At 44.8% G+C, this 24,771-nt stretch overlaps 1 protein-coding gene and 1 long non-coding RNA gene across 13 annotated transcripts in view; one reads left to right on the plus strand and one right to left on the minus strand.

Moving 5' to 3' along the window:
• The window catches only part of LOC309350483, a 300,644-nt gene that overhangs the window by 168,514 nt on the left and 107,359 nt on the right, over positions 1-24,771 (minus strand). The window lies entirely within an intron of this gene.
• Positions 1-24,771, plus strand: part of SEC31A (SEC31 homolog A, COPII coat complex component) — a 58,357-nt gene that overhangs the window by 15,368 nt on the left and 18,218 nt on the right. For 7 of the 12 annotated variants that reach the window (XM_081876647.1, XM_081876651.1, XM_081876652.1 and 4 more), the window contains exons 6-22: positions 891-1,031; positions 2,289-2,431; positions 3,072-3,171; positions 3,970-4,131; positions 4,621-4,773; positions 6,176-6,409; positions 7,089-7,163; positions 7,704-7,754; positions 10,054-10,131; positions 12,109-12,175; positions 12,319-12,497; positions 17,258-17,384; positions 18,010-18,155; positions 18,337-18,510; positions 20,217-20,393; positions 22,469-22,561; positions 23,234-23,360. In XM_081876647.1, coding sequence (XP_081732773.1) covers positions 891-1,031; positions 2,289-2,431; positions 3,072-3,171; positions 3,970-4,131; positions 4,621-4,773; positions 6,176-6,409; positions 7,089-7,163; positions 7,704-7,754; positions 10,054-10,131; positions 12,109-12,175; positions 12,319-12,497; positions 17,258-17,384; positions 18,010-18,155; positions 18,337-18,510; positions 20,217-20,393; positions 22,469-22,561; positions 23,234-23,360 — 2,227 coding nt within the window. The remainder of the gene's footprint in view (positions 1-890; positions 1,032-2,288; positions 2,432-3,071; positions 3,172-3,969; positions 4,132-4,620; positions 4,774-6,175; positions 6,410-7,088; positions 7,164-7,703; positions 7,755-10,053; positions 10,132-12,108; positions 12,176-12,318; positions 12,498-17,257; positions 17,385-18,009; positions 18,156-18,336; positions 18,511-20,216; positions 20,394-22,468; positions 22,562-23,233; positions 23,361-24,771) is intronic. The other 5 variants (XM_081876656.1, XM_081876657.1, XM_081876658.1 and 2 more) reach the window with 2 other exon arrangements.

Raw genomic sequence — 24,771 nt, forward strand, 5'->3', positions numbered from 1 at the left:
TGTTTATGATTGGGCATGGGGAGTCTGTGGTCCCCCAGGCATCCTCAAACTCAAACTCCCATCAGCCCCTGCTAGTGGGGCCAATGGTCAAGTGATGGAGGTTGGATGTCCAGTTACATTTGGATATTTACAAGATCCTTTTGGTGGAAGGAAACATCTTAGAATCCTGTAAAGCTTTTTGAGAAATCTGTATAGTGGTACCTCGGGCTAAGTACTTAATTCGTTCCAGAGGTCTGTTCTTAACCTGAAACTGTTCTTAACCTGAAGCGCCACTTTAGCTAATGGGGCCTCCCACTGCTGCCGCGCGATTTCTGTTCTCACCCTGAAGCAAAGTTCTTAACCCGAGGTAATATTTCTGGGTTAGTGGAGTCTGTAACCTGAAGTGTATGTAACCTGAAGCGTATGTAACCTGAGGTACCACTGTAATTGTATGATGATACATCCTTCTGAAAAGTGCTTGGGCATTGTAGAGATGAACAGATTAACCATGAAACTTAGGGTAGCTGGCTGCTTTATTGAGTAAATGATAGGCTAAAATTATTATTGATTGATGTGTGTGTAAATGCGAATTGAGCCTTGGGTACAACTCATTTAAAGTGAAAACTAAGGATAATAATAGGTTAAACTAGTGTTTCCCAGCCTTGGCTCTCCAACTGTTTTTGGGACTACAACTACCATCATCCCTGACCACTGGTCTTGCTAGCTAGGGATGATGGGAGTTGTAGTCCAAAAACAGCTGGAGACCCAAGGTTGGGAAACAGTTTTTATTGTCATTTTCAGTGGAGGTCTGCCAAGTTTTTGAAGAGCTTAATAATAAGAAAGGTCTGCCAGACATTGCATATTTTAGTGACGTAGAATGAGAAACTGATGATGGGTTCTGTTTCCAACAGCCTCCTGAAGACATAAGCTGCATTGCTTGGAACAGGCAAGTCCAGCATATCTTGGCTTCTGCAAGCCCTAGTGGCCGTGCTACAGTGTGGGATCTCAGGAAGAATGAACCTATCATCAAAGTCAGCGACCACAGTAACCGGGTAACTATTCAGCCAGTTTGTTGTAGGCACTCACCCCTTTTGAGTATTTGTTAAAGCTGGTTGAAAATTTCCTTCTGAGGTGTGGGCATCTGCCTTCCTTCCACATATTCGTAGAGGAAGTGTAGGGAGCCTTGGGCCCAGAGGCTACATGTGGCCCCCAAGCCTCTCCACCTGGCCCTTGGGGGTTTCTCCAGGCCACAGCTGCTGCCCCACCCCAGGCTCTGCTTCTTGTGAGTGTTTCTGCCTGGAGCTCCTACAGTGACTCTTGCACCGGTTCTCAACCTGTGGGTCCCCAGATGTTGTTGGACTACAATTCCCATCATTCCTGAACTCACCTCGCTAGCTAGGGGTGATGGGAGTTGTAGTCCAACAACATCTGGGGACCCACAAGTTGAGAACCGCTGGAATGGAGGATAGAGTGTATCAAAACTAGCTTAGTGCCCTGTTAAATTTCAGATTCCTTGCCCCCACCCACTTCTGCCTCTGGAACCTCCCACCACTGGCATCTCTTTCCCCCTTCCCCCTTCCCAGGTTGCTCAGAAAATAATGAGCTGCAAAAAAGATTCCTCTCACCTGACATAGAGTAACAACATGGAAATGGTTTTATCGTTGTATGTGCCCCCTGGGAGGAGTAACCCTGAAGGTCAGCCCAAAAAGATTGAAAATGTTAAAAGTTAATGAAGCGCTCTACTTGTTGTGAGCATTGCACAATCTTTCTGCTCCCCCACCTTTCTTACAGGGAAAAATCCTGTAAATTGGGCCTATTCACATGTGGCAGGGGGTATGAATTTTCTGTGTTTTGTTACATGCATGGAGAGGGGGTATGCATGCCTGTTCTCTCCATCTTTGGCCTGTTCAGGTTGTGAGCTGGCCCATTCATAAATACAGTATGGATGAGTCGCAGGCCCTGCTTGCAGGTCAGGGAGCTGCTTGGCCCCAGTCCAGGATGCTGGACTACATGGGCCATTGGCTGTATTTGCAAAATTAGGGTAAAGGGAAGTAGGACCCACTGCAAAATGTTGCAATGCATCCTGTGCTAATTCAGGGACATGAGCGGGCTTGTATGGTATGTCTGCATCTGGTTTGGGAGTGACCAAGCACATGGGCTAAAGCTTTTACATGTGCCCAGCGCAGAGGCAGAGGTAAGCAGCACTGGCAGAGAGCTGTGCAAAGGAGGTCTTGGATAGAAGGCAGCGGTCTGGTTTCTTCTAAGCCTGCTTGATGTTGCTACTGAGAGCGCTGGTTGTACAATTTCAGATGCACTGCTCAGGGCTGGCCTGGCATCCTGATGTCGCTACACAAATGGTTCTGGCTTCGGAAGACGACAGGCTGCCTGTAATCCAGGTGTGGGACCTCCGATTTGCATCTTCTCCACTTCGTGTTCTAGAAAGCCATGCAAGGTATTTTGGTCTCTCGCAGATCTGACTGGCTGCGTGGTTGACAGACGTTGAAAATGCTAATGACATCCTCCTTCACTGCTAGCAGCAGTTTGCTATGTGGATTTTGCTATGTCCCCGCAAAAACAGACTGCTTAGCAAAAACGATTGAATACTTACACATTGCTAAATCAACACAGAGAGTAAGAGGAAACACCTTACAGAAAGTTAATAAGGAATGGACTATCTTTAAAGAATATCTTAAAAACTATGTGGAGAAGGTAGATCTCCTGACAGCCAGTGAATAAATCTAGAAATAAAGAGAATATAATGAACTTAGCTTGGAAAATATTTGGAAGAATCGAACATCCAAAATGAAATGTGTGCAGATTAAATAAATGTAAACTAGCACAATGAGAATGGTTGGAAGTCAATTCATGGTGGGTGTGTTCATGCTGGGTACGTATATAGGTAATGTATGTTTTGTAGATATGTATGTTTTGTATTGTTTGATATATGTATTGTATTATATGTTTGTAGATTCCGATGTACAATAAACCGTATTTAAATATTTTCTAAAAGACAAACAAAAAAATACTGCAGGTATTTCAGAGTTTGTTTTCAACTTTTACAAAGGCTTGATTGGTTGCATCTTTTTCCACAGAGGCATTTTGACAATAGCTTGGAGTATGGCGGATCCTGAACTGTTGCTGAGCTGCGGAAAGGATGCTAAAATTCTTTGCTCCAATCCAAACACAGGAGAGGTACTTTTTTTTTTTGAGTAAATTTTTATTAGGATTTTTTTTTAAAGGTTACAGAAAAAGAAAAGAAAAGATATAAGTAAAAACAGAACAATCAAGGAAGAAAAAGAAAGAACAATACATAAAAAACAAACATCTTCCAAAAACAGGAAAAAAAATGAAAAGAAACAAGTCAAACCTTTACATCACTTTCTTTCATTCACTTACTTCCTTGAACTCCTCACACCTCCCATTTTTGTATTCTAATTCAGTTAGATATTTCAGCAAATCCTTTCCAGCTTTGTTTTTATCTTAATAATTTATCTTAATATATTGTGATTTTGCATTCTCTTCTTTCACCAATTCATTTTTGCTTAATCCTTTATATCATTTCTGCTAAAACCACATAATTTTATTCCAACATCTTTCTAACATTCCTTAATTTTACAATATTTCTGAAGATAAACTTTAAATTTTTTCCAATCTTCTTCCACCGACTCTTCTCCTTGGTCTCGGATTCTGCCAGTCATCTCAGCCAGTTCCATGTAGTCCATCACCTTCATCTGCCATTCTTCCCGGGTGGGTAGATCTTGTGTCTTCCAGTACTTTGCAATAAGTATTCTTGCAAAGCTTTTGAAATGGAGAGACATTTCTTGTTTGGGTATTGCAAAAAGAGTGCGCAGACTTTGCACTCGGAGCAGCAGAAAGAGGCAGGATTAGCTTTTGTCTCCAAACTAGCTTTCTGGATGTGGCTGGGTGGTCCTTCTTAAGCTGTTTAGGTCTCTGCCATTGTTATTGTAATAGGTTTGGTTTTGGATACAGGTGTTGTATGAGCTTCCGACCAGCACCCAGTGGTGCTTTGACGTCCAGTGGTGTCCCAGGAACCCTGCTCTTCTCTCTGCTGCGTCTTTTGATGGGAGGATCAGCGTTTACTCGATCATGGGGGGAAGCACTGACAGCCTGCGACAGAAGCAAGCAGACAAGGTATTTAAAACAAAACACTGCATATCAAATTGACGGAAGACAGATGTTTGCAATGCATGATGAAATACTTTTTAAAAATTGTTTTGACTGTCAAAAGTTACCGTTGTGTACACAGGCAGTGACTGTTATCCTAAGAGGAGTCCTATTTGTAGGGTTAAAGAGAGAGAGAAAATCATTTGGTGGCACCTTGGAGCTAACTTTTTAGAAGGTTTTTATTATAAAATGGTGGTGTGGTTCGCTATGAAGCTGTGCATCCTGCTTGCCAAACAGAACAATCATGTTCTTTTTTTGTATGGACAGTTGAGATATTGACAGGAACTGTTGACTCTGCAGCTCAGATGGGCTTCTAATCCACCCCTTGAATATACAAACAAATTAAACTCCAAAAAGCAAACCCAAGAATTGATAACTGGTTGGGTAAACAGGTGGTGATAATGCAAATGAGTTTTAGACCCATCTGTCTTTCTCTTTCTCTCTCCTTTTCGAAAGCTCTCGTCCTCCTTTGGTAATCTCGATCCATTTGGAACAGGGCAGCCACTTCCTCCATTGCAGCTCCCACAGCAGACCACTCCACAGAGCAGAATCCTGCCCTTGAAGAAGCCACCCAAGTGGATTCGCCGACCTGTCGGTGCATCTTTTTCAGTAAGTGGAATCCTAATTGCACTCTAATGGGGTGGGCTGTTTAACTCTTCTGCTGAGTTGTCTGTTCTATGAATGTGTTGTTCTGCTCCTTTGTGAAGTTTAAAATCGAGGATATGCGGTATATCACATTCCCCTTGTGATGAAGTAATCACACAACCGGCACTCGGTATAATGTGTCTGTGGTGTTAAGCCTTGTTCAAAATACTGCCGTGAAATTAGATCTTCAGCTGACAGAGTGTGATAGACTTGCTAGGGACAAACAATTATAGGTAGAGCATCTGCTTTTCATCTGTCTCTTGGTTCAGAAAAAGGTCACACCTTCTATAACTGGTGCGGTGTTGTTCCTTCTTTTATTATTAGTTCTACATCTGTTAAGAGAATGGGGTAAATATATTGATTAACTAAGCCCCAAAATATGTCACTTAATTCCTATACTTTCTCAGGGTGGAGAGTGTGTGTGTGTGTGTGTGTTTAAGCTATGTACTCAAAATTGTGACACGGCTCCAATGGACAGTCCTCTGCTTTCCCTCCCCTAGTTAAGAGACCCGGAGCCCTTTATAGGTGTGTGCACTTTTTCCCATGCAAACTCTGCCCATTTCAGCAATAAATAAGGAGTGGGAAACCTCAGGTCCAGGGCCCAAATGTGACCCTCCAGGCTTCTCCGCCTGCTCCTCTAATTTCTTCCCAGGACACACCTTTCACCAATCCTGCTTTCCATCCTCCTTGATTGTTTTTGCCTAGCTAGAATGTGTCCTTGAATTTTGGTCATGCTTCTTGTCTGGATTGAGGACAAGGAGAGGAGAGGTACATGTAGAAACCAGGTAAAACTTGTACCTGTTGCTCTGCCTACGAGGGCCTTCAGGGAACCAGGCAGAGGGCCTTCTCGGTAGTGGCGCCCTCCCACCAGATGCCAAAGAGAACAACAACAACCAGACTTTTAGAAGACATCTGAAGGCAGCCCTGTTTAGGGAAGCTTTTAATGTTTGATGTATTACGGTATTTTAATATTTTTTGGGAAGCCGCCCAGAGTGGCTGGGGAAGACAAGCCAGATGGGCGGGGTATAAATATATTATTATTATTATTATTATTATTATTATTATTATTATTATTATTATTACCACCACCTTTGGCTCAGTCTACCACAGGGCATGTGGCCCCTGGATTCTTTCCCTTGAGCCAAAAGTGGCTCTCCATCCCTGGCACAGCATCTTCACAAGTCTACCCTGCAACGTTAGTTTGCAACTCACCCACCCCTGTCAAACGTCTGCTTTAAAGCAAAGCTCAGATCTTCAGAACATTCTTTTCTTTTGAGCGTGCATATTAAAACGGAACCATGGATTTTGATGGTAATGGATTTGAAACTCTTCCCTAAACTGTATCTGCGCTGCCCTTGAATTCCAGTTTGGTGGAAAGCTAGTTACCTTTGAGAACAGCAAGCCCCAGCAGCAAGGAGCAGAGCATCCTCAGCATCACTACCACGTCTACGTCAGCCAAGTTGTCACCGAGAAGGAATTCCTGAGCCGCTCCGATCAGCTGCAGGAGGCTGTGCAGGCAGAAGCGTTTGTCAACTATTGCCAGAAGAAAATCGATGCTGCCAAGAATGACTTTGAGAGGAACGTGTGGTCTTTCTTAAAGGTAATCTTAGATTTTTTTGGATGGCGCATTAGCTCCCTGTCACCTTAAAAACCCAGTGCTTTGCTAGTAATGACCACAAACTTGGATGCCTTTAAAAGAGGACTAGACAAATTTGTTCACGATAAGGCTATCAGTGGCTACAAGCCAAAATCGCCATGTTCCACCTACTGTCACAGGCACTATGCCTCTGAAGACCAGCTGCTGGGGATCTCAAGTACAGTAGAGTGCACTCAGGTCCTACTTCTGGGCTTCTGGTTGGCCACTGTGAGAACCGGATGCTAGACCAGATGCTGGCCTTTGGCCTGATCTGTCAGGGCTGTTCTTCTGCCATGTTCTTGCTTGGCAACATCGTCAATGGTGAGAGATGATGGGAGTTGTAGTCCACCCACATCTGGAAGGCACAACTTTGGCTCTCCCTGCTTTTTAGCATGGACTGCCCTTAAAACACACAATTCTTTGTACCGCTCTGCTTAATGTTCCATTGCAGTCCTTCCTCCTTGCAGAGATACAAGGGGCATCAGGGTTTCGTTAGCATCTTGCTGCAAATTCACAGGTTTGCTTTGCAACTGTTAATTGTACAGAATGGGAGGTGCAGGATGGTAGACATTGTGGGAAAGGGAATAAAAACGAACCTCTGTTTTCTACAACACTTCCTTTTATCTAACATTTTTTTTAAAAGGTGCATTTTGAAGAGGATTCACGTGGCAAATGCTTGGAACTCCTGGGCTTCAGGAAAGATGACCTACGGAAAAAGGTAAATGCTAATGCTACTAAATAATAATATTTGTACACCACCCCAGGCACAATGTTTTTTTAATGAAGCTGTTGGCATGGTCACTCATCAATAATTCTGTGTATAGAACTGAATGGCTGGCACCTCATTGGCTTTTAATGGAATTCGTTTATTGTGTTGATATTTATGTGTTGTAAACAGCCTTGGGGTTTTTAATGTAGGGTATTGTTTTTTAAAAATTAAATAGAAATGAACTAAAAGGTTTTCATTATACAGAGGTGGTTGAGTCTTGAATGTACCTTAATACCCTGCTCATTCATATCATTTGCTTTCTCTTGACAAGTAAAGGCCAGATTAACACACTAAATAGAAATAGCCTTTAAAAATATGTGTGCCAATCTTCGAAACAGCTTTTTAAAATACTAGATTGACATGTGATAGATTAGGTCCTTCAATAAGCAGAGGAAAGTGTTGCAGAAAAAAAGAGTTGTCAGCTGGGAGCATTGAGGGTTTCAAGGGTTCCCCCCAAGATAATCCACAATTCTTTTCTCTTCCCTTCAGATTTCTTTAGCTCTCCATAAAGAGAGTCTTCATGGTAGAGAACCAGATGAGGTAAGGGAACAAATGCAAGGTTTTATTATGCAAATGAGATGGAGTTTGGAACTTAACTCACTTTTCCTGCGATGTCCTTTCTTTGGCAGCCTAGTATTTGCTCAAAGAGGCATGCATAAGCCAAGCTTGCCGTCATGTTAACCTGCATTTTACAAGTTGCACTTTGGGCAGTAAAGGTTCATATTAATCGCAGAATAAAACTTCAGCCTTTTTTAAAAAGACTGTGCAGGAGTTATTTCCTTGTTTCATTACTCCAATTAACCCAGTTCACAGGAGATAAATCCACCTTGACCCAAGTCTTTATGGTTTGCCTCCCTTCCTCCTTCTCCCCATTAATGTTCTTTACAATTCTGATGTGGCCTCTGCGGCAGCATTTTATATTGTTGTTGGGCGTCTTGACAGTGTAATAATACATCTCGCTAACCTTCCCCACTTTCTCTGGAAAGAGTTATTGCACATTGTCTCCACAGAGCCAGTGCTTTTTTCCCTGAGTTCTGAATCTATAATGTTTAAAAGGTTGCTGGGAACCTTTGAAAAATGAAGGCCATAGATCTCTCCGAAATCCTGGCTTGAGAGGAACAGGAACTGCAGTACTGCTGCAGTTTTGTGCTACTGAGGAAAGGAAGGGAAATAGCGAAGCTTTGTAAATTCAAGAACTACTTTCTCCAGCAGGGTTAGAAGCAGACAGTGGATCAGAGTAAGGAAATCACTTTAGACTTGGGCAAGCCAAGGGTCTATACATAGTGCCTAATATAACCAGCTTTCCCAGCATTTATAACAGCCTCAAACCCTTGAAAATCTTTCTCTAAATGTTTCGTTGCTGCAGCACCTCCACATGACCCAAACATAGGCTCAATAGGGAGCTGTGTGTTCTTTCGCTAAGAGCTTTGCTTACTAATTACTTCCTGGTGTTTCTTTTCCTTATCCTTTGAGTCCATTTGCTCCTCAATCTTAATCCCAGTCCTCTGTTTTCCTGCATCGCTTTCCTCCTTCTCTCTTTCCCCTCTCTAGTCCACTCTCCCCTTCCAGTTCAGTGTTCTAATTTGCCTCCCTTTTAAAGCATCTGTAGCACCTCATTTCTGCAGCTGTACGTTATTTATTCATCTCTCTGTGTCTCTCTTGTGCCTAAAGGCACCTGGGGCAGCTCATTAGAAAGTTATTTTGAAAACTAAAAGTAGCTAAAACGCCGCAAGATAAATAAGGGAAAGTGAGCAATAAAGGCTTGTAAAACCTTAATAGGAGGCTCACAAACCAATACAGGCGAAGAAAATCAGTTGCAAAAAGCCCATGGAAATGAGATGGTCTTTACAAGCCATCAACACCAAGAGGGAGGAGCAGGGAAGTTTTGGACCTGCCAAGGGGCCACCACTGAGAAGGCCCTGCATTGCGTACGCACCCACCGAACTTCAGACAGTAAGGGATGTGGAGCAGGGCCTCTGCTGACGATCTTAACAGTCAGGCGGAATAATGTTGGGTTAAGGAAACACAATTCCAGCCTGTCTCAAGAACAAAGAGTCAGCGTCTAGGATCTTAGGCAGACCCACATAGTTTTGTTCTGATCACAGTTTTCATGACATTGACACTTACGACATTGAGGGAAAGTGTCAGCACAGTTGATGTTTTCTGTGATGGCAGGCATCCTCAAGCAAGCCTGCAAATTATTTCTCTCTCCAGATAACAAGGGATAATATCTTACTAATGGTCATGCAGTTTCTGCTGAACTTTCTGGTTCATAGTGCAGGGTTTCCCGTAAGGAAATAACATGCATTTTGCCACTAAGCTACCCTCCTTATCTTGAGTATTTTTTTTACCCGACTGTCACTTCTGTGAGTTTGCCTTCCACCCATTCCTTTGTCTGTGTGTGGGTTGAAAATACCCTCCTATCTGAAAGACAGTGTAGTCTAGTGGTTAGAGTGCTGCAACAGGAGACCAGGATTCAGCCACAAAACTCACCTTGGGACAGTCACTACTTGCAGCCCAGTTTACCACGCAGGGCTGTTGTGAAAGTAAAATGGAGAAGGGAAGAACCTTTCCCCCTGCTTTAGAGGTCCTTGGAGAAAAGATGGGGTATAAATGCAGAAATAAATACAATATAGTGGTATGTTTTGACAAACGTTTCTTCACAGGGTGTGAGATGATTTGGAAAGGAAAGCCGAGGAAGAAGTCGCCTTTTTGTCTTTAATTGGGTGCATAGGTTTATACTAACAATGGGAACTGTTTGGTGCTGGCTCTAACTGCTTTGGTGTCTTTCTCTCTGCCTAAAACCTTTGAAAACATCCTTTCCTCTTCTGTGGGAAAGAATGTAGAGGAATCTGACCAGCCAGTGCAGAGTGATGGCGAAGAAGGTGTGGCTGCTCAGGATCAGCTCTTGGGAGAGGTATTCATTCTCTTCTGTACTAAACATTGGGTGCTTGGTCACTGACTCCCAACTATTCTGTTTGCTCTGAAATATTCATATCCCGTACACTCATAGACAGGAGACTGAGTGGGGCAGGGATGGGGAGTCTCAGGCCCCAGAGGGCTGAATGTGACCCTCTAGACCTTGTTGGAACTCCCTCTAAACTATACCCCTTCCCCAGTCACACCCTCCTTGAGTGTTTTTCCCATACTGGAATTTGTCCCTGAACTCTGATAACACCTCTTGCTTCCATTAGAGTGGAGGATAGAAGTGGACAAGAGATGTCTTTGGGTAGAAACCAGTATACATGTCTAAAACTTACATTAATTTTGCCTCTGGTCATGCCCAGCATTTGCTGTGCACACTCTTGCCTCTGCCCCCCAGAAAGAGGTTGGTACCATAGGCTGAAAAAGGTCCACCATCCCTGTAGAACAGCCTTTCTCAACCTGTGGGTCCCCAAATGTTGTTGAACTACAACTCCCTTCACCCCTAGCTAGCAAGGCCAGAGCTCAGGAATGATGGGAGTTGTAGTCCAACAACATCTGGGGACCCACAGGTTGAGAACCACTGCTGTAGAAGGATGTGAGTGCAAGGCTGTGCATTTTCTGCACTAAAAATTACCCAGAGTCTCTTGCACAAAGGGAGGAAAGAAAGAGTCAAAATTTGCAGCTTGAGTAAATGCAACCATTAACCCAGGTTATGTGTTTTTCCTGTGAATGCTAGGCACTTGTTCTTCCCCCTGTTGCACAGTACAGTGGTACCTTGGGTTACATGCGCTTCAGGTTACATACACTTCAGGTTACAGACTCCACTAACCCAGAAATAGTACCTCGGGTTAAGAACTTTGCTTCAGGATGAGAACAGAAATTGTGCTTCAGCGGCGCGGCGGCAACAGGAGGCCCCATTAGCTAAAGTGGTGCTTCAGGTTAAAAACAGTTTCAGGTTAAGTACGGACCTCCAAAACTAATTAAGTACTTAACCCGAGGTACCACTGTGCAGCTTCTTAACTTTCTTTTGATGGGCATTGAGAAGTGACATGCGCCAGGGGGCAGTAATGCCTGGAAACCTTTTTTTAGGACACCCACTTCTTAACTCCCCATTGCTTGTGGGGAGGATGGAGGTGCCTGGGGAAGAAGCATAAATTTCCAAAGCTGTTGAGTCTTGGGAAGGAGGCCAGTGGCTTTGGATATACAAGCCCCATGCATATTACATGGGCTTTCCCTGCTAATGGTGAACAGAGTAGAAGAGCAATAGGTTTGGGTTTCACTTTGTCTGCCATTAGCATAACCAGGAATGTATAGGCTACATTAAATACGCTGAAAGATTTTACTCAGATTAGCATCTTCCCCTCTACAAGGATGCTACCCACCCCCACAAAGCAAATACAGACTTCCTTTCCATTTTGACCTCTGGGCTTTGGAGTGTTCTGATGCACTTTATAAAGCTGGAATATACAAATTGTATTACTTAGTTGTACATGCTGTGCTCTAAGAGGCCTCCCTTTCGAAGTCACCGGGCATTTCGCCAATTGCATTAGAAATGGACAGCTCGATAGATCTCTCAACCACAGTGGTTTGTTATTTGGGCATTTCGTCTGAATGACGTAGTGCCCGATCCTGTGCCTATTGACTCGAAAGTAAGACCCATTGAGTTCAGCGGATCTTACTCCCAATAAAGGGTGCATAGGGTTGCAGTCCTAAATATGCACATTTTTGTCACCAGGCTGGGATTCTTCCCCCACACCCATCAGGTTGCGGCAGGATAAAACAAATTTTGCTGACACAACACTTTGTGATATATGTGCAGCCATAATAATGCTCTTCTTTAATAAGTTAGCAGCCTTTTAGGAAAATGATGGTATGAAAGCATATCAGTATATCTTGTTTTCTCAGTTATGGATTAATATAAATACATTATCAAATCCACACTAAAACCACATTCGTTTCTGCCTATTAGAGTAGAAAAGATGAGACTTCCACTCCGCCATCTGCAGATGAAACATTTAACATTTCCGTCACTGGAGGTAAGGAAAAAATGCCTACATTTTGTACAGAAGATCCAGGTTTTTTTAAACTTGGCTAAACATGAACCTTCTTCAGTTCATTGTTAGGCTGCTGTGATGATGATGATGATGATAAGTGAGTTTCTTTGTTTCCCTTGTTGCAGATATAGACGGCTTGATCACTCAGGCTTTGCTGACGGGGAACTTTGAAAGCGCCGTTGACCTCTGCCTCCACGACAATCGCATGGCTGATGCCATTATACTAGCTATAGCCGGTGGCCAGGAGCTGCTGTCCAGAACCCAGGAGAAGTACTTTGCAAAGACACGAGGCAAAATTACCAGGGTATGCAGGCTTTTAAGTTGGAAACGTGGGTAAATTATGGGCTCACAACCTCATCCTTTATTCAGAAGACCAGGCAGGCTTCTGGAAGGATCAGATAATCCATGCATCAAGTAAACAGGTATAATAGATGCATAGTAACGTGAGAGCAATTTGTGGGGAAGAATCAGTAGTGAATATGAAGCCGTTGCTTATATAACAGGGCTGATTGCAAGTGGACTGTTGGGCGGCAGGTCCCCTCCGTGGCCATTCCCCTTAAACACAATTAATATTGATTTCAGTATAACCTTTAATTGTAATTAAGTGAGGAGACAAGGGGCTCACGGTAGGGAGGAGGCATAAAATCCTTCCTCTTGCTTCCAGTCTCTTTTAACAATGCTTGATGGATCAGCCTTGCATGGGTACCAGCCCAATATTAGATAATGGAGGTTCTACGTCATAAATGAAAATCCTCAGATACAGCTAACATGTAGAATTGCCCGATTCTGTCTAGAGCTGCAGCATTTAATTGATTGCATTAATCAACGGGAAAACTTGTGATAGTCTTTTTAAGAAGTGTCCTCGATTAAGCAGGCAGCAGTTCTTTAAAAAGCCAAAGAAACACAAGGGCTTATACAAACAGGAAATGACGCAAGTGGCATTTCCCTTTTCTCTTGCACACGGGAGGAATGCCTCTTGCACACCTGTTTTGTGGCAGTCATCATAGTACATCATCTACAAACAAAGTGCGCTTCTCGTTTCTGAAGTCCGGCTTACATTTCATGCAATTGACTAAGAAGCGTATGATTAATCAGGCTGAAGCCCTGGTTCCGTCATGACATTTTTCTTGCATTCTCTTATATTGAGCTAGAACAGGATAAGAATAAATTTTATTGACTTGATCGCTGGATGAAAAAGAGAACACCGCCCCCCCTTTTCTTCCAAGGTGGTGTTACTCCTTGGTAAGCCACTCTCAACCAACAACCCCCCCTTCCATCTCCTGCCTGTCCCGTAGATTTGACTTTTGTGATGCTTTCCCCTTGGTTCCAAGGAACGTTCAGCCTCAACTTTGGCAGTCTTTGTGTTTCTATATCCCATCTGTTTTGCATTTTGTGAGAACAATTTTTCTCTCTTGCTTTGATCCCTGGTTTCCTCCTTCAGTTTTCTGGCCATCAGCCAGAGCAGAGATATCTGGGGATTTGTGTTCATATGTTCACAGGTTACTTTCCTGAGTTTAGCAGGAGTTGTTCTTTTCTATTGGCCCAATTTCTGCCATAGGCCTCTGTTTGTACTTGACATTCTCCGTTGCCAGCAGAGCTCATTCCCTTCTTCGCCTCGTCCTTCATTTTCCTTGAGGCTGTCAGGCAACTGGAGCAGCAAATGAGGCAGGGCCTTAAAAAACAATGGAAAACATTCCATTTAGTTCTCCTACATCTTCTGTGATGAAAAGGCTGCATAAGCACTTAACACTTGACTTGTGGCACCCTTGCTGATAAGATTGACTGCTGCTGGGTTAAAGTATTCTGTGGACATTAGTGACCAGCAAGCTAATGATGCAGTCAGCCAAGAAAATCCCCTGGTGCACACAGAAAGATGATTTCAGACTTTTCCATGTTGGCCCAATTCTCGCTGTAAAGGTAAAGGGACCCCTGACCATTAGGTCCAGTCGCAGACAACTCTGGGGTTGCAACGCTCATCTCGCTTTACTGGCCGAGGGAGCCGGCGTTTGTCCACAGACAGTTTTTCCGGGTCATGTGGCTAGCATGACTAAGCCGTTTCTGGCGAAACCAGAGCAGCACACAGAAATGCCGTTTACCTTCCCGCTGGAGCGGTACCTATTTATCTACTTGCACTTTGTGCTTTTGAACTTCTAGGTTGGCAGGAGCTGGGACCGAGCAACGGGAGCTCACCCCATTGCGGGGATTCAAACTGCTGACCTTCTGATCGGCAAGTCCTAGGCTCTGTGATTTAACCCACAGCACCACCCTCATCCCATTCTCGCTGTACTTTTTATTAAAACAGAGATAAAACATGCACTGCCCATGCTGATGTTCTGGCAAGAATGTGGGGTGTGTGTGTGCCCACACTTCTGTTGTTTGTCCTATGCTGTGGACGTTTTTGAGAGGGCAGCAGCAGTAGCCAAGAGCTCTTAGCAGAAACTGTTTTGCTCCGTTTTTAGTGGCCCAGGGCTTAAATCTCCATCCACTTCTGCAGTAGCAGAGGCTTGTGGATCTGCCAGATCCAGAGGTGGGCTGTGCATTTTAAAAATGGACCTTGAGGCCAGTCTTTCTTGCGACTGTGCAAAGTGAGATTTCCCCAAACACCTGCTTTTGTTTTTTTTTCAGATGGAGACAAGCTCCCCTCCTAAACCAGCTTCTTTTTTCAATCGCCTTGTTTACTTTCTCAAGTGTCCTATCAATCTGTCCCACTTGACAGCTGTTCACGCCTCCTCATGATTGAAGTCTCCCTTGTTTATCTCCACAAACAAGGGAGTTATAGCCAGGTTTCTTTGGCTGTAACTCAAAAAATAAATCAGTCCTCCGGGAGACGATGATAAGCAATTTAGGCACAGCTTTAGGCAATCAAGTTCCTGAATTAGATTACCAAGATCCTGAAACTTCCAGTGATAAGACAAATGGTGCAGGTAATTGTGGCAGTCTTTGTACCCCCCTTGGTTTCTGGAACCAGATCGGTTGATGAATAAAACATTTGACTGTGCCGACTAGGCAGAGATTAACAGGTGCAAAGTTACCTGTAAGCCACAAAGGTATACTGCACTTCTGGTATTCTCCCTACTTCTTCTCATACTCTTGTTATTTCATAGATCTTCCTCTCACCCCCCCCCCCCAATGTTAGATGTGCCATCTTCCAACCTGTCAAATGCCTCTGTTGTTGGGGTCTTGTTTAGGATGTGTCTGATGTCTACGCCAGGGGTCAGCAAACTTTCCACAGGGGGCCGGTCCACTGTCCCTCAGACCTTGTGGGGGGCCGGACTATATTTGGGGGGGAATTTCCCCCACCAACTCTCCCCTCCCTTCTGCACAGCACCAGACGAGCCCCAGTGGCCGCTTACCTGTGCCTTGCGAGCGGCAGGGGCTGGTGGCAGCAGCAGTGGAGGGACAATGAGCGGCGCGATAGGGCTGGCTCCCGAGAGGGGCTGCTTAAAATGGCGCTCAGCCAACCGCGGCTCAACAAAGCCCAGCTCCTTTCCTCCTCTAGTCAGGGCAGGGAGAAGCCAGGAGGAGGGAGGGAGGGAGGAGGCGCTACCACGGTGTGTGTGAGGGAGGGGAATGGCGCAGCCTGAACGATCAGAATCTCCAAGTGGCGATTCCCGAACCTTCTGCGGGCTGGATCCAGAAGGCAATTGGGCCAGATCCAGCCCCCGGGCTTTAGTTTGCCGACCCATGGTCTATGCTATAAAATCCTGGGGGCTTAAATGTTTGTGGATGCAGTGAAGCAACACAGGAGGAAGAGCAGTGCGCACACACCAATGTCCTGCACTCATTGCACCTTCACCGTGTTGGGAGCAGAAGGAAGAGATAATGTTAAATTGTAAGCGAGGATGTAGTAAGGGAGTAGAGCTGTAGGGAGATTAAGATCCGTGAACCACAGGCAGGAAGTGGGGGAGAACATTTTTATTTATTTCTCAAGCACTGGATGCAGTGTTACAAACTGAGACAGGAAGGCTAGGAGCTGAATGGCACCTTAAACCTTGGTTATGGGCACAACAGCGGAATGTCTAAGCACGCTTTTTTAACAGCAAGAATATAAGGCTGAAAATGAATGAACTTCAGCTAAAATATTACATTCATTTTTCGCATGGTCTAGTCCTCATCTAAAGACTGCAAAAAAGAGCAATCCATTCTTCCCCTGCACACACTCCTAATATTCTCCAGTATTCAGAGAGTAGCTGGAAGTGGGGAGGCAGAAAAAGGTCCTCCTTTCCTTCCACTCTGCAGTTTTAATCTGAAATCTTTGGCGCAGTACTGTACCCAGAGCTCAGAAACTGCTCAGGCTAATGAAATTCCTTGTCGCAAAACTGCACCTAGAACACTGGTTAGATGTGATTATCAGGCAGAGGGTTGTAGATGAGTCATCTGACTAGTCTATGACTTCCCTTACCTGATAATCTATTTTTCTGTGTGGAAGAAAAACATTCAGTCAAGCATTCTGTGGTGGTACATTCCAGGTATCTGTTTGTGAGAACTAGGCCTCAGAAAGAGGAAACCTTCAAAATGCTGTAGAGAAAGAAGTGGTTAGGGAGGATGTAGTTATTGGGTAGGGAGGAATTTGGAGTGCATGATCTTACACCCCAAGTTGGGATAATTACATTTTAATGTTCCTACATGTGAATCAAAACAAAAACAATTCCCTGTAGGTAGGGAGAAACTAGCACAACTGAAGTGGCTGGACTAAGACCTTTCTCCCTTATGTGCTAGTTTTCTACTTGCAAGGCTTTTTAAAAAATAGGAGAGAAATTCCAGAAATGTGATTCCCACCCCCGCAACCTGCAGTATGAAGTAATATTTTCTATTTTACCACCACATCCTGCTGCATGTGTAGATTAGGCAACTACAGATTTCACTTGTACAAAACCATGACACAAGATTACTGTAGTGTAGTAGTAACCAGTGAATAGTGTGCATGTCTTTAGATCCTGTTTTTAATGAAATCTTCTGCAGAACTCCTTTACTCTCTTGGCTAGGATTCTCAATCGGTAAATGCACAGCATTAGAACAGGGCAGTCTTAATATACTTGTTTGTTCTCTGCCTTTTCTTCTCAGCTCATCACTGCAGTTGTGACCAAGAACTGGAAGGAGATTGTTCAGTCTTGCGACCTGCAAAACTGGAGGGAAGCTTTAGCTGCCGTGTTGACTTACGCAAGGCCAGATGAATTTGCTGCTCTCTGTGGTGAGGAAAGTAGACACAGATGAAGGTGTTGGGTTACTCTTTAATTACAATGCAACGTATCTTTTTTATATCTTGCATTTTCCTTCACTGAAATAAAATATGAACACATCTCATTTAGTAAGCAATTAAGCACACAGGATTATTATTATTATTTAAAGCATTTTTATCTTACCATTCATCTGAAAAGGGTTTCTGTCATGGCTCCTACAATATCAATGAAAAGACTGATCCAACTTGCAGGCTTACATTCTTAAAAGGCACAGCACAAAAGGAAAAAGGGATTTGGAGGGATGAGTCAGGGAAGCGAACTCGAGCACTAATTCTTACAAAGTTCTTGTAACCACCAGCTGGAATGGATCAAATGACAGCATGGCTTTAGTAGCCTCCATTTCCTGGTTCTTATAATCATAGGTTTTTCATGATGTTTAGAATGGGCAGCTGAGATTAGCACTAACCATAACTTTGCCAAATTTGAATGTCGTAGCCAATGCTGGCTAGAGATAACCAGCAAATGGAAAAGGGAACACTTGAGCCCTTGGTACACTTGAACACTTGGTACATTTTTAACAGTGCAGGTTTTAATTGCATGGATTCAAATATGCACTCTTTTCCTTCTAATTCCTAGATTTGTTGGGCTCTAGACTTGAAAGCGAAGGTGACAGCCATCTGCAGACTCAGGCTTGCCTATGTTACATTTGTGCTGGAAATGTAGAAAAGCTGGTTGCCTGCTGGACTAAAGCTCAAGATGGAACCACTCCGCTTTCCCTTCAGGTAGCTCTTCGTTAACTAGTTCCTTTTTGGGTCTGGTCCCCTGTGAGATAACACGACACCTTTAACTACCGAAATGAAATTCTACCGGTAAAAAAAAAGGGACCCACATGCAGATAGAAACTCTTCAATCCAAACTGGCCTGCTTCCCACTTAACTATTTTCTTTTTCTTTCTCCCCGTAGGACCTCATTGAGAAAGTGGTTATCCTGCGCAAGGCGGTGCAGCAGACGCAAGTGGCAGATGCCAGCACAGTCGGGGCTCTCTTGGCCGACAAGATGAGCCAGTATGCCAACCTCCTGGCTTCGCAGGGCAGCACCGCTGCAGCTTTAGCTTTCCTTCCCGAGAACACCAACCAGGTAAACGGGCTCGGCTTTTGTTTCCTTCCCTTGCCTTAATGCTAGATTGGCCTTTGCTAACCTAACGCCCTTCAGATATTGTGGAGTGCAGCAACGCATCAGCCCCAGACCTTGAAGGCAACTGAGGAACTTCAGCTGGTCCAAAATGCAGCTGGGCTTTCACTTACCATCTAGGTAACCCTGTTTTTAAACAGCTGCGTTGGTTTCCAGTTCGTTTCCAGGTCCGATTCAAGATGCTCACATTAGGTTAAAGCCCTAGACTGCTTGCACCCCAAATATCTGAAAGGTGCTCTCTGTAGCAGCCCCCAAGCTGTGGAATTCCCTCCCCGCAGATGTTCATTTGGCACCTTCATTATGTAATAATAATAATAATAAATTTTATTTATACCCTGCCCTCCCCGGCCAGAGCCGGGCTCAGGGCGGCTAACACCAGTAAAGTTACAATAAAAACATAATGGGGGGGGGGACCAATTTAAAATACAGGTTAAAATGCAGCCTCATTTTAAAAGTAGCCCATGGATCAAAACCATAAGGGGAGGGAAATATAAGGGTCAGACTGAGTCCAAACCAAAGGCCAGGCGGAACAGCTCTGTCTTGCAGTCCCTGTGGAAAGATGTCGAGTCCCGCAGGGCCCTAGTCTCTTGTGACAGAGCATTCCACCAAGTTGGGGCCAGTACTGAAAAGGCCCTGGCCCTAGTTGAGACCAATCTAACCACCTTGCGACTTGGGACCTCCAAAGTGTTGTAGTTTCCTTCTGATTCTTAATTTTTTTCATCTATATCCCACCTTTCCTCCAATGAGCTTAAGGAGGCATACATGGTTCGCCTTCCTGTTTTACCTACACAACAACCCTGCAAGGTGGGTCAGTGCGCGTCTGGCCTGAGGTCACCCAGTGAGCATCATGGCTGAGTGGGGATTGGAACCCTGGTCCCATAGGTCTCAGTCCAACACTCTAACCCAGGCACCCCCAAACTCGGCCCTCCAGATGTTTTGGGACTACAACTCCCATCATCCCTAGCTAACAGGACCAGTGGTCAGGGATGATGGGAATTGTAGTCCCAAAACATCTGGAGGGCCGAGTTCAGGGATGCCTGCTCTAACCGTTACACCACACGCTGATTCTGAAGACGCACCTCTTTACCCTGGCATTTGATGCCCAAGAGAGATTTGTATATACATTGGGATCTGCCCTATTCTCTTGATTGCCATCTGTTTTCAATCTTGTATTTTTAAATAGTTGTAACCCACCCTGGGGCCACGTGGTGAAGAAGGGTACGTAAGAAATATAATGATGGTGATGGAGAATAGATAAATGAGTAGTTGAACATTGTAGGGCCCAGTTAGGCCAGGAGAGGAATGACTGAGTGGAAATTCCTTGTTGGTTCAGTTCTTCTGGCTTTGGAGCAGGAGCTATGAAGAAGAGCTGTGTTGAAGCTCCCAAACATCTCCTGCCTATCTGCAAGATGCGGAACACCCCTCATCTTGCAAAGATTAGATATATTTGTGTGTCTCCTTGGGTCCCTGCTTCAGCATAGGCGAATAATTATTCCGCTGCTGCAGTAACTCGAGTCCTCGTGCCTTCTCACGACTCTATTCTCCTGCCACCTTCTGTGTCAAATAACGAATGCGCCAATTCTCTTGATTGGATCCTGCTTGCTTGTGGGGTGTATGTGTGCAATTCCTTGTGGTTTCTTTGCTCTTTGCAGCCAAACATCATCTTGTTGCGGGAAAGGATTTGTAGAGCTCAAGGAGAGCTTTCCCGGGCCCCGGAAGCACCAAAGGTACCTTACGAAAGACAGCCTGCAGCACCCAGGGGGAGAATTGGACCTGCGGCTGGACAGGCGCAGATGCCACAAGTCCCAGCCCAGCAATACTATCACCAGGTAACGGACACCTTCAGCAGCCACACTTCAGCTTCTGTGGACACCCAGCTTTGCTGCAGCATCGTTCTGCCTAATGTTCTGAGCATTCAGTGCCCGCAGCATCTGTATGCAGTGCCTCTTGCAAGTCTTTCCAGCAGCAGCTTCTGCGTGTGCTTTTTCCAGTTTGTACACGTGCTTTTCTGAAAAGCGATCATGGGAATCTTGCGAGCCAGCCTGCCTGCCTGAGTGTTCGTTTTGATGCCACGCAAGCTTTTGCTGATGTGAAATGCTCTTTTAAATGCCGAGTGTTGTAGCCTTAAATCCTGCTTGGGATATTTCCACCTGCTTTCTCTTCTCCCCGCCCTCCACCACCCTTTGTGTTGCTTTAATTCCCTGTGCAGATAATGAATTTGGGGCGTGTTTTGCCACTACCCTTTCAGCTTGAAATAAGCTGGATATTTTGCACCAAGGCTTATGGCTTATCAGCCTTCTGATATATTAGCCAGACAGCTATGATAGCAGACTTAAAACACAGTTAGGGCAGGCTTGTAAATACAATGTTGTCTGGGTAGTCTGTAGTGAGCAAGCATCTTCTTCAGGTGACCAAGCCGAGAAGTGTTTATAAGCTAAAAGAAAAGAAAATGTTTTATTTGGTGCAACAAATGACAAGTATAAATGTTTGTGGAGAGGTGGCTCCTGAACGATTTTATAGCTTAGAAGCAGCCTGTTTGCAAGGCTGTTCTTATGGATAGAGAGCATGAAACTTGCACCTCGTTGTTCTCTTGCCTCTAACACACCAGGAGAGACCAGCACCAGAGGCTGTGTCCCCCCTGGCAGTTGTCTTTGGGATGTGCACATTCTTCTCTTCTTTAAGCACACAAGTTGTTGGCACACATCTGTGTCTAGAGAGAATGGAGTGTGTCCCCAGGGGTGATGTAGAAAGCGCTGTACTAGCAGCACCAGAGTGACTTCCCCGGACACACTGCCTGGGCAGTGGCTAAGGGGGTCCTGACTGCCCAGATGACAAGACCCTCCTCTCAGCCTCGCTGATGTGGCCCAAAGAAAAGCGGAATGGTATATTGTAAATGGGAATGGCTCACTTTGTCGGTGGAGACATGTGCTAGACAGGCTTAAGAGTGAGTGCTGATTTCACCCCGTTTTCTGATGTGAAAGGCAAAGCACAAATCAATCTCTGTATGTGGCTGAGTCTTAAATGCAGGCAGAAGCTGCTGTGCTCTTTGAGTCTTGCTCCTTTCCTTTGTGTATCTTAATTACATAATACCATGTATTGATTCTGCAAAGAACATAATGTGTCTTACTTGTGTCTTGATGTTGTAATATCATCAGGCCTTTTGTTTGTGCGACAGCGCTCATTGGTACAGAGTTCCAGCACCTCTTTTTTTGCTGCCCATAACAGCCATTTTGTGCTGGCACCCATGGCACTCATCAATATAAGCACGGGCACCTCGGTTTTGTAAGTTATTTTTAACAAGAACATAAAAGCACTGCATGGCATTATCCCAACCCAGCAGCTGCAATAGTCACAGAGCAGTCTGGTGCCCCCGCTGAGTTTTGTATGGCCAGGTGTGCTGTGTATGGTTCTGTCTCCCCCACCCTCAGCCCACGTTCTCTACTTGTATGCTCTGGGAGTTCATATCTTCCACAGGGCTCTCTGTCGGTTCCTGCGTTTTAAAACAATCCAGTTGAGTATTAGACAGGCAGCACTTGGCACCGAGACTGCAGCTTGTTAGGGATGCAAAACATGACAAAATAAAAGCATCCTAGTCAATCCAACAGCACTAACCAGGTGAAATCTAAATCACCGCTGAGCATTCGCTGCCTTCTTCCCCTGAGCTGCTTCTCTTTCCCCTTGCTGTCTTGTCTTGGCTGCTTGGCTCCTAAGAATACAGTGATCGAGGCCCTAAACAATCATAACTATTAAGCAGCATGGCAAACAGGGGGTTGGCATTGTTTGGTGTTTTTGGGGGGGCATTTTTTGAGCATTCTGGCTGTTTTGACACCCTTTCGGACTTTTTCTTCTTCTTTTTTCATTTCGTTTTATTTTTCCATGATTGGTATCTCTCTGTTCAATTCAGGTTAGAGTTGCCCCTACTGTCACTACCTGGAGTAACAAAAACCCCACTGCCCTTCCCAGCCATCCTCCTGCAGCCTCTCCCTCTGAGACACAGGTATAACATTAATTATTCCTCTTTGAGCAGGATCTGCTCTCCTTGTTATTATTATTTTTTTTAATAAAAATTGGACACTTGCACACATAATCCCTTTCTATGCCATTCCTATGCTCCCTCCCCGCTCCCATCACCTTTTTTATATACACACTTCGCAATTCTCAGTGCATCCCTGGCCATCTGGGAAGTAGGCACGGGTTTCAGATCAATCAGATTTCCCAGCCAGCCTTGCTGTATTTCAAGATGTCTTCTCGCCTGTGAATCAGATTTTGAGTTCAATCAACGAGGCCCCCGTAGTTTCCACTGGGGGAACAGGTGGGCTTAATTCCTCCCCGCCACATTCCTCCCTCCCTAACAAATTGAATAAATGATTTAGCCCTTAAAAGCACCTTGAGTTGACCCTCCCATTCCCCATAATGAATTCAGCGCACGTTAGGTTTTCTCCATTTTTCGGCATTGCAGGTGGATATTGCCAGTTTCCTGGGCACCCTGTTGCATGTTCTGTCTTTACATTCAAAGTAAGGTGGGAAGTGGAAAAGAATTGTGTGTGAACTAATGAGTGCTTTGAGAGCAGGACTTTTAACTTTGCAAACTGTCATTCTGGGCCAAGCCTTCGCTTCATATGCACCTAACCAAACCTAACCTTTCTTCTCTTCCCAATTTGTTCCCCAGGGGGAAAACCCTCCTCCTCCAGGGTTTATGCCAGGGACTGTTAATCCCAGCGCACCACCACATCAGCCGGCGCCTCCTGCTTACAATATGTACTCTCAGGTCGCAGCACAACAAGCGTATCCACAACGTAAGTAGCACAATCTTCCTAGTATCCCCCCCCCTTTATTCTTATTACATTGAGCTTGGTGTGCTATAAACCTAGGTTTGTTGTTGTGGCAACCCTGGTACCCACAAAGCCTTTGAACCACCCCCTCCCCATCACCGCTGCCATGGTCACAAGGGGTTAAAAGTGATCACATCTTTCTCCCTTGAAAAGTACATAGAGCTGAAGGAGGAAGTTGTGAGATTACGCTCATTCCGTCAGCACCCTGAGATCTGCAGATGAAGGGTGGTATACTACTACTACTACTAGTAGTAGTAGTAGTAGTAGTATCATACACGCACCCTGGCAAGGCAGATTGGATGGTAAGGGGCCTGTTGTGCTACTGGGAGACCTTGCACTGGCTTCTGCTAGAGCATCCGGTTAGCTGAATCTGGACCAATGTTGTGAATAACATGGCAACTTGGATTATTTTCCCCATTGTATCCCAGGAGCATGGGATGGCTTGTATCTTTTATGACTGTGAAGGAACTTAAACCTGCTTTTCTTTCTTTCTTTCTTTCTTTCTTTCTTTCTTTCTTTCTTTCTTTCCTTCTTTCCTTCTTTCCTTCTTTCCTTCTTTCCTTCTTTCCTTCTTTCCTTCTTTCTCTCTCTCCCCCTCTCCCTGTAACTCCATTCTCAGCCCACCATGCTGCTCAGGTTCCCTTTGGGATTGACAAATTTCTCTTCAGGCATCATAGAGGCATTAAATAAATGAGCTATGGATTTTGCAGTGAAATAGCTGCAACCTTGTGATATTCATTTGATTTCTTCTCTCCCCATCGCCCCTTAATAACTCATCTGGTAACAGCACTTAACATCGAAGCAATTTCTGCCAGGCAGCATGGTGGGGAGCAGGGAGAGCTTTTGAACAGACAAGTCAAAGAACTGTTGAACATTAAGGGTTGCTATTTCTAAGGAAGAAATGGCACTTGGCTGAACAATGTGTCTTCTAAATTATTCAGGGAGGGTGAGCTTCATACGTTTCTTTGGTCTCTCCCTCCCCCCACTATCACCCTTGCCTCTTTTTAGCCCCCTAGAGCAGAGAAGGGGAGATCCCGTGGCCCTCTGGGTCGCATTTGGCAGCAGCATCTCACGGGCAACAGATTCCCCCATCCTTGACCTAGAGATCGATTATTAGAGATTAGGCGCCAGGCAAAAACATTCCTCTTCAACCAGGCCTTTTGGCCAATTAACATTATATGGCTTTCTAGTGGGGTAGGAGCTGAAAACAATGCCAATACATTTCACATCTGGCGACCAATGTGCCCCTTTGGGTAGACGAGTCTAAAAAATCTGGGACACAAATGTTCCTGGCCCTCTAGTGCAGGCATAGGCAAATTCAGCCCTCCAGCTGTTTTTGGACTACAACTCCCATCATCCCTAGCTAACACGACCA

This window comes from Podarcis erhardii (assembly GCF_964252035.2).
Source record: "Podarcis erhardii genome assembly, chromosome: 9".
Classification (NCBI taxonomy): domain Eukaryota; kingdom Metazoa; phylum Chordata; class Lepidosauria; order Squamata; family Lacertidae; genus Podarcis; species Podarcis erhardii.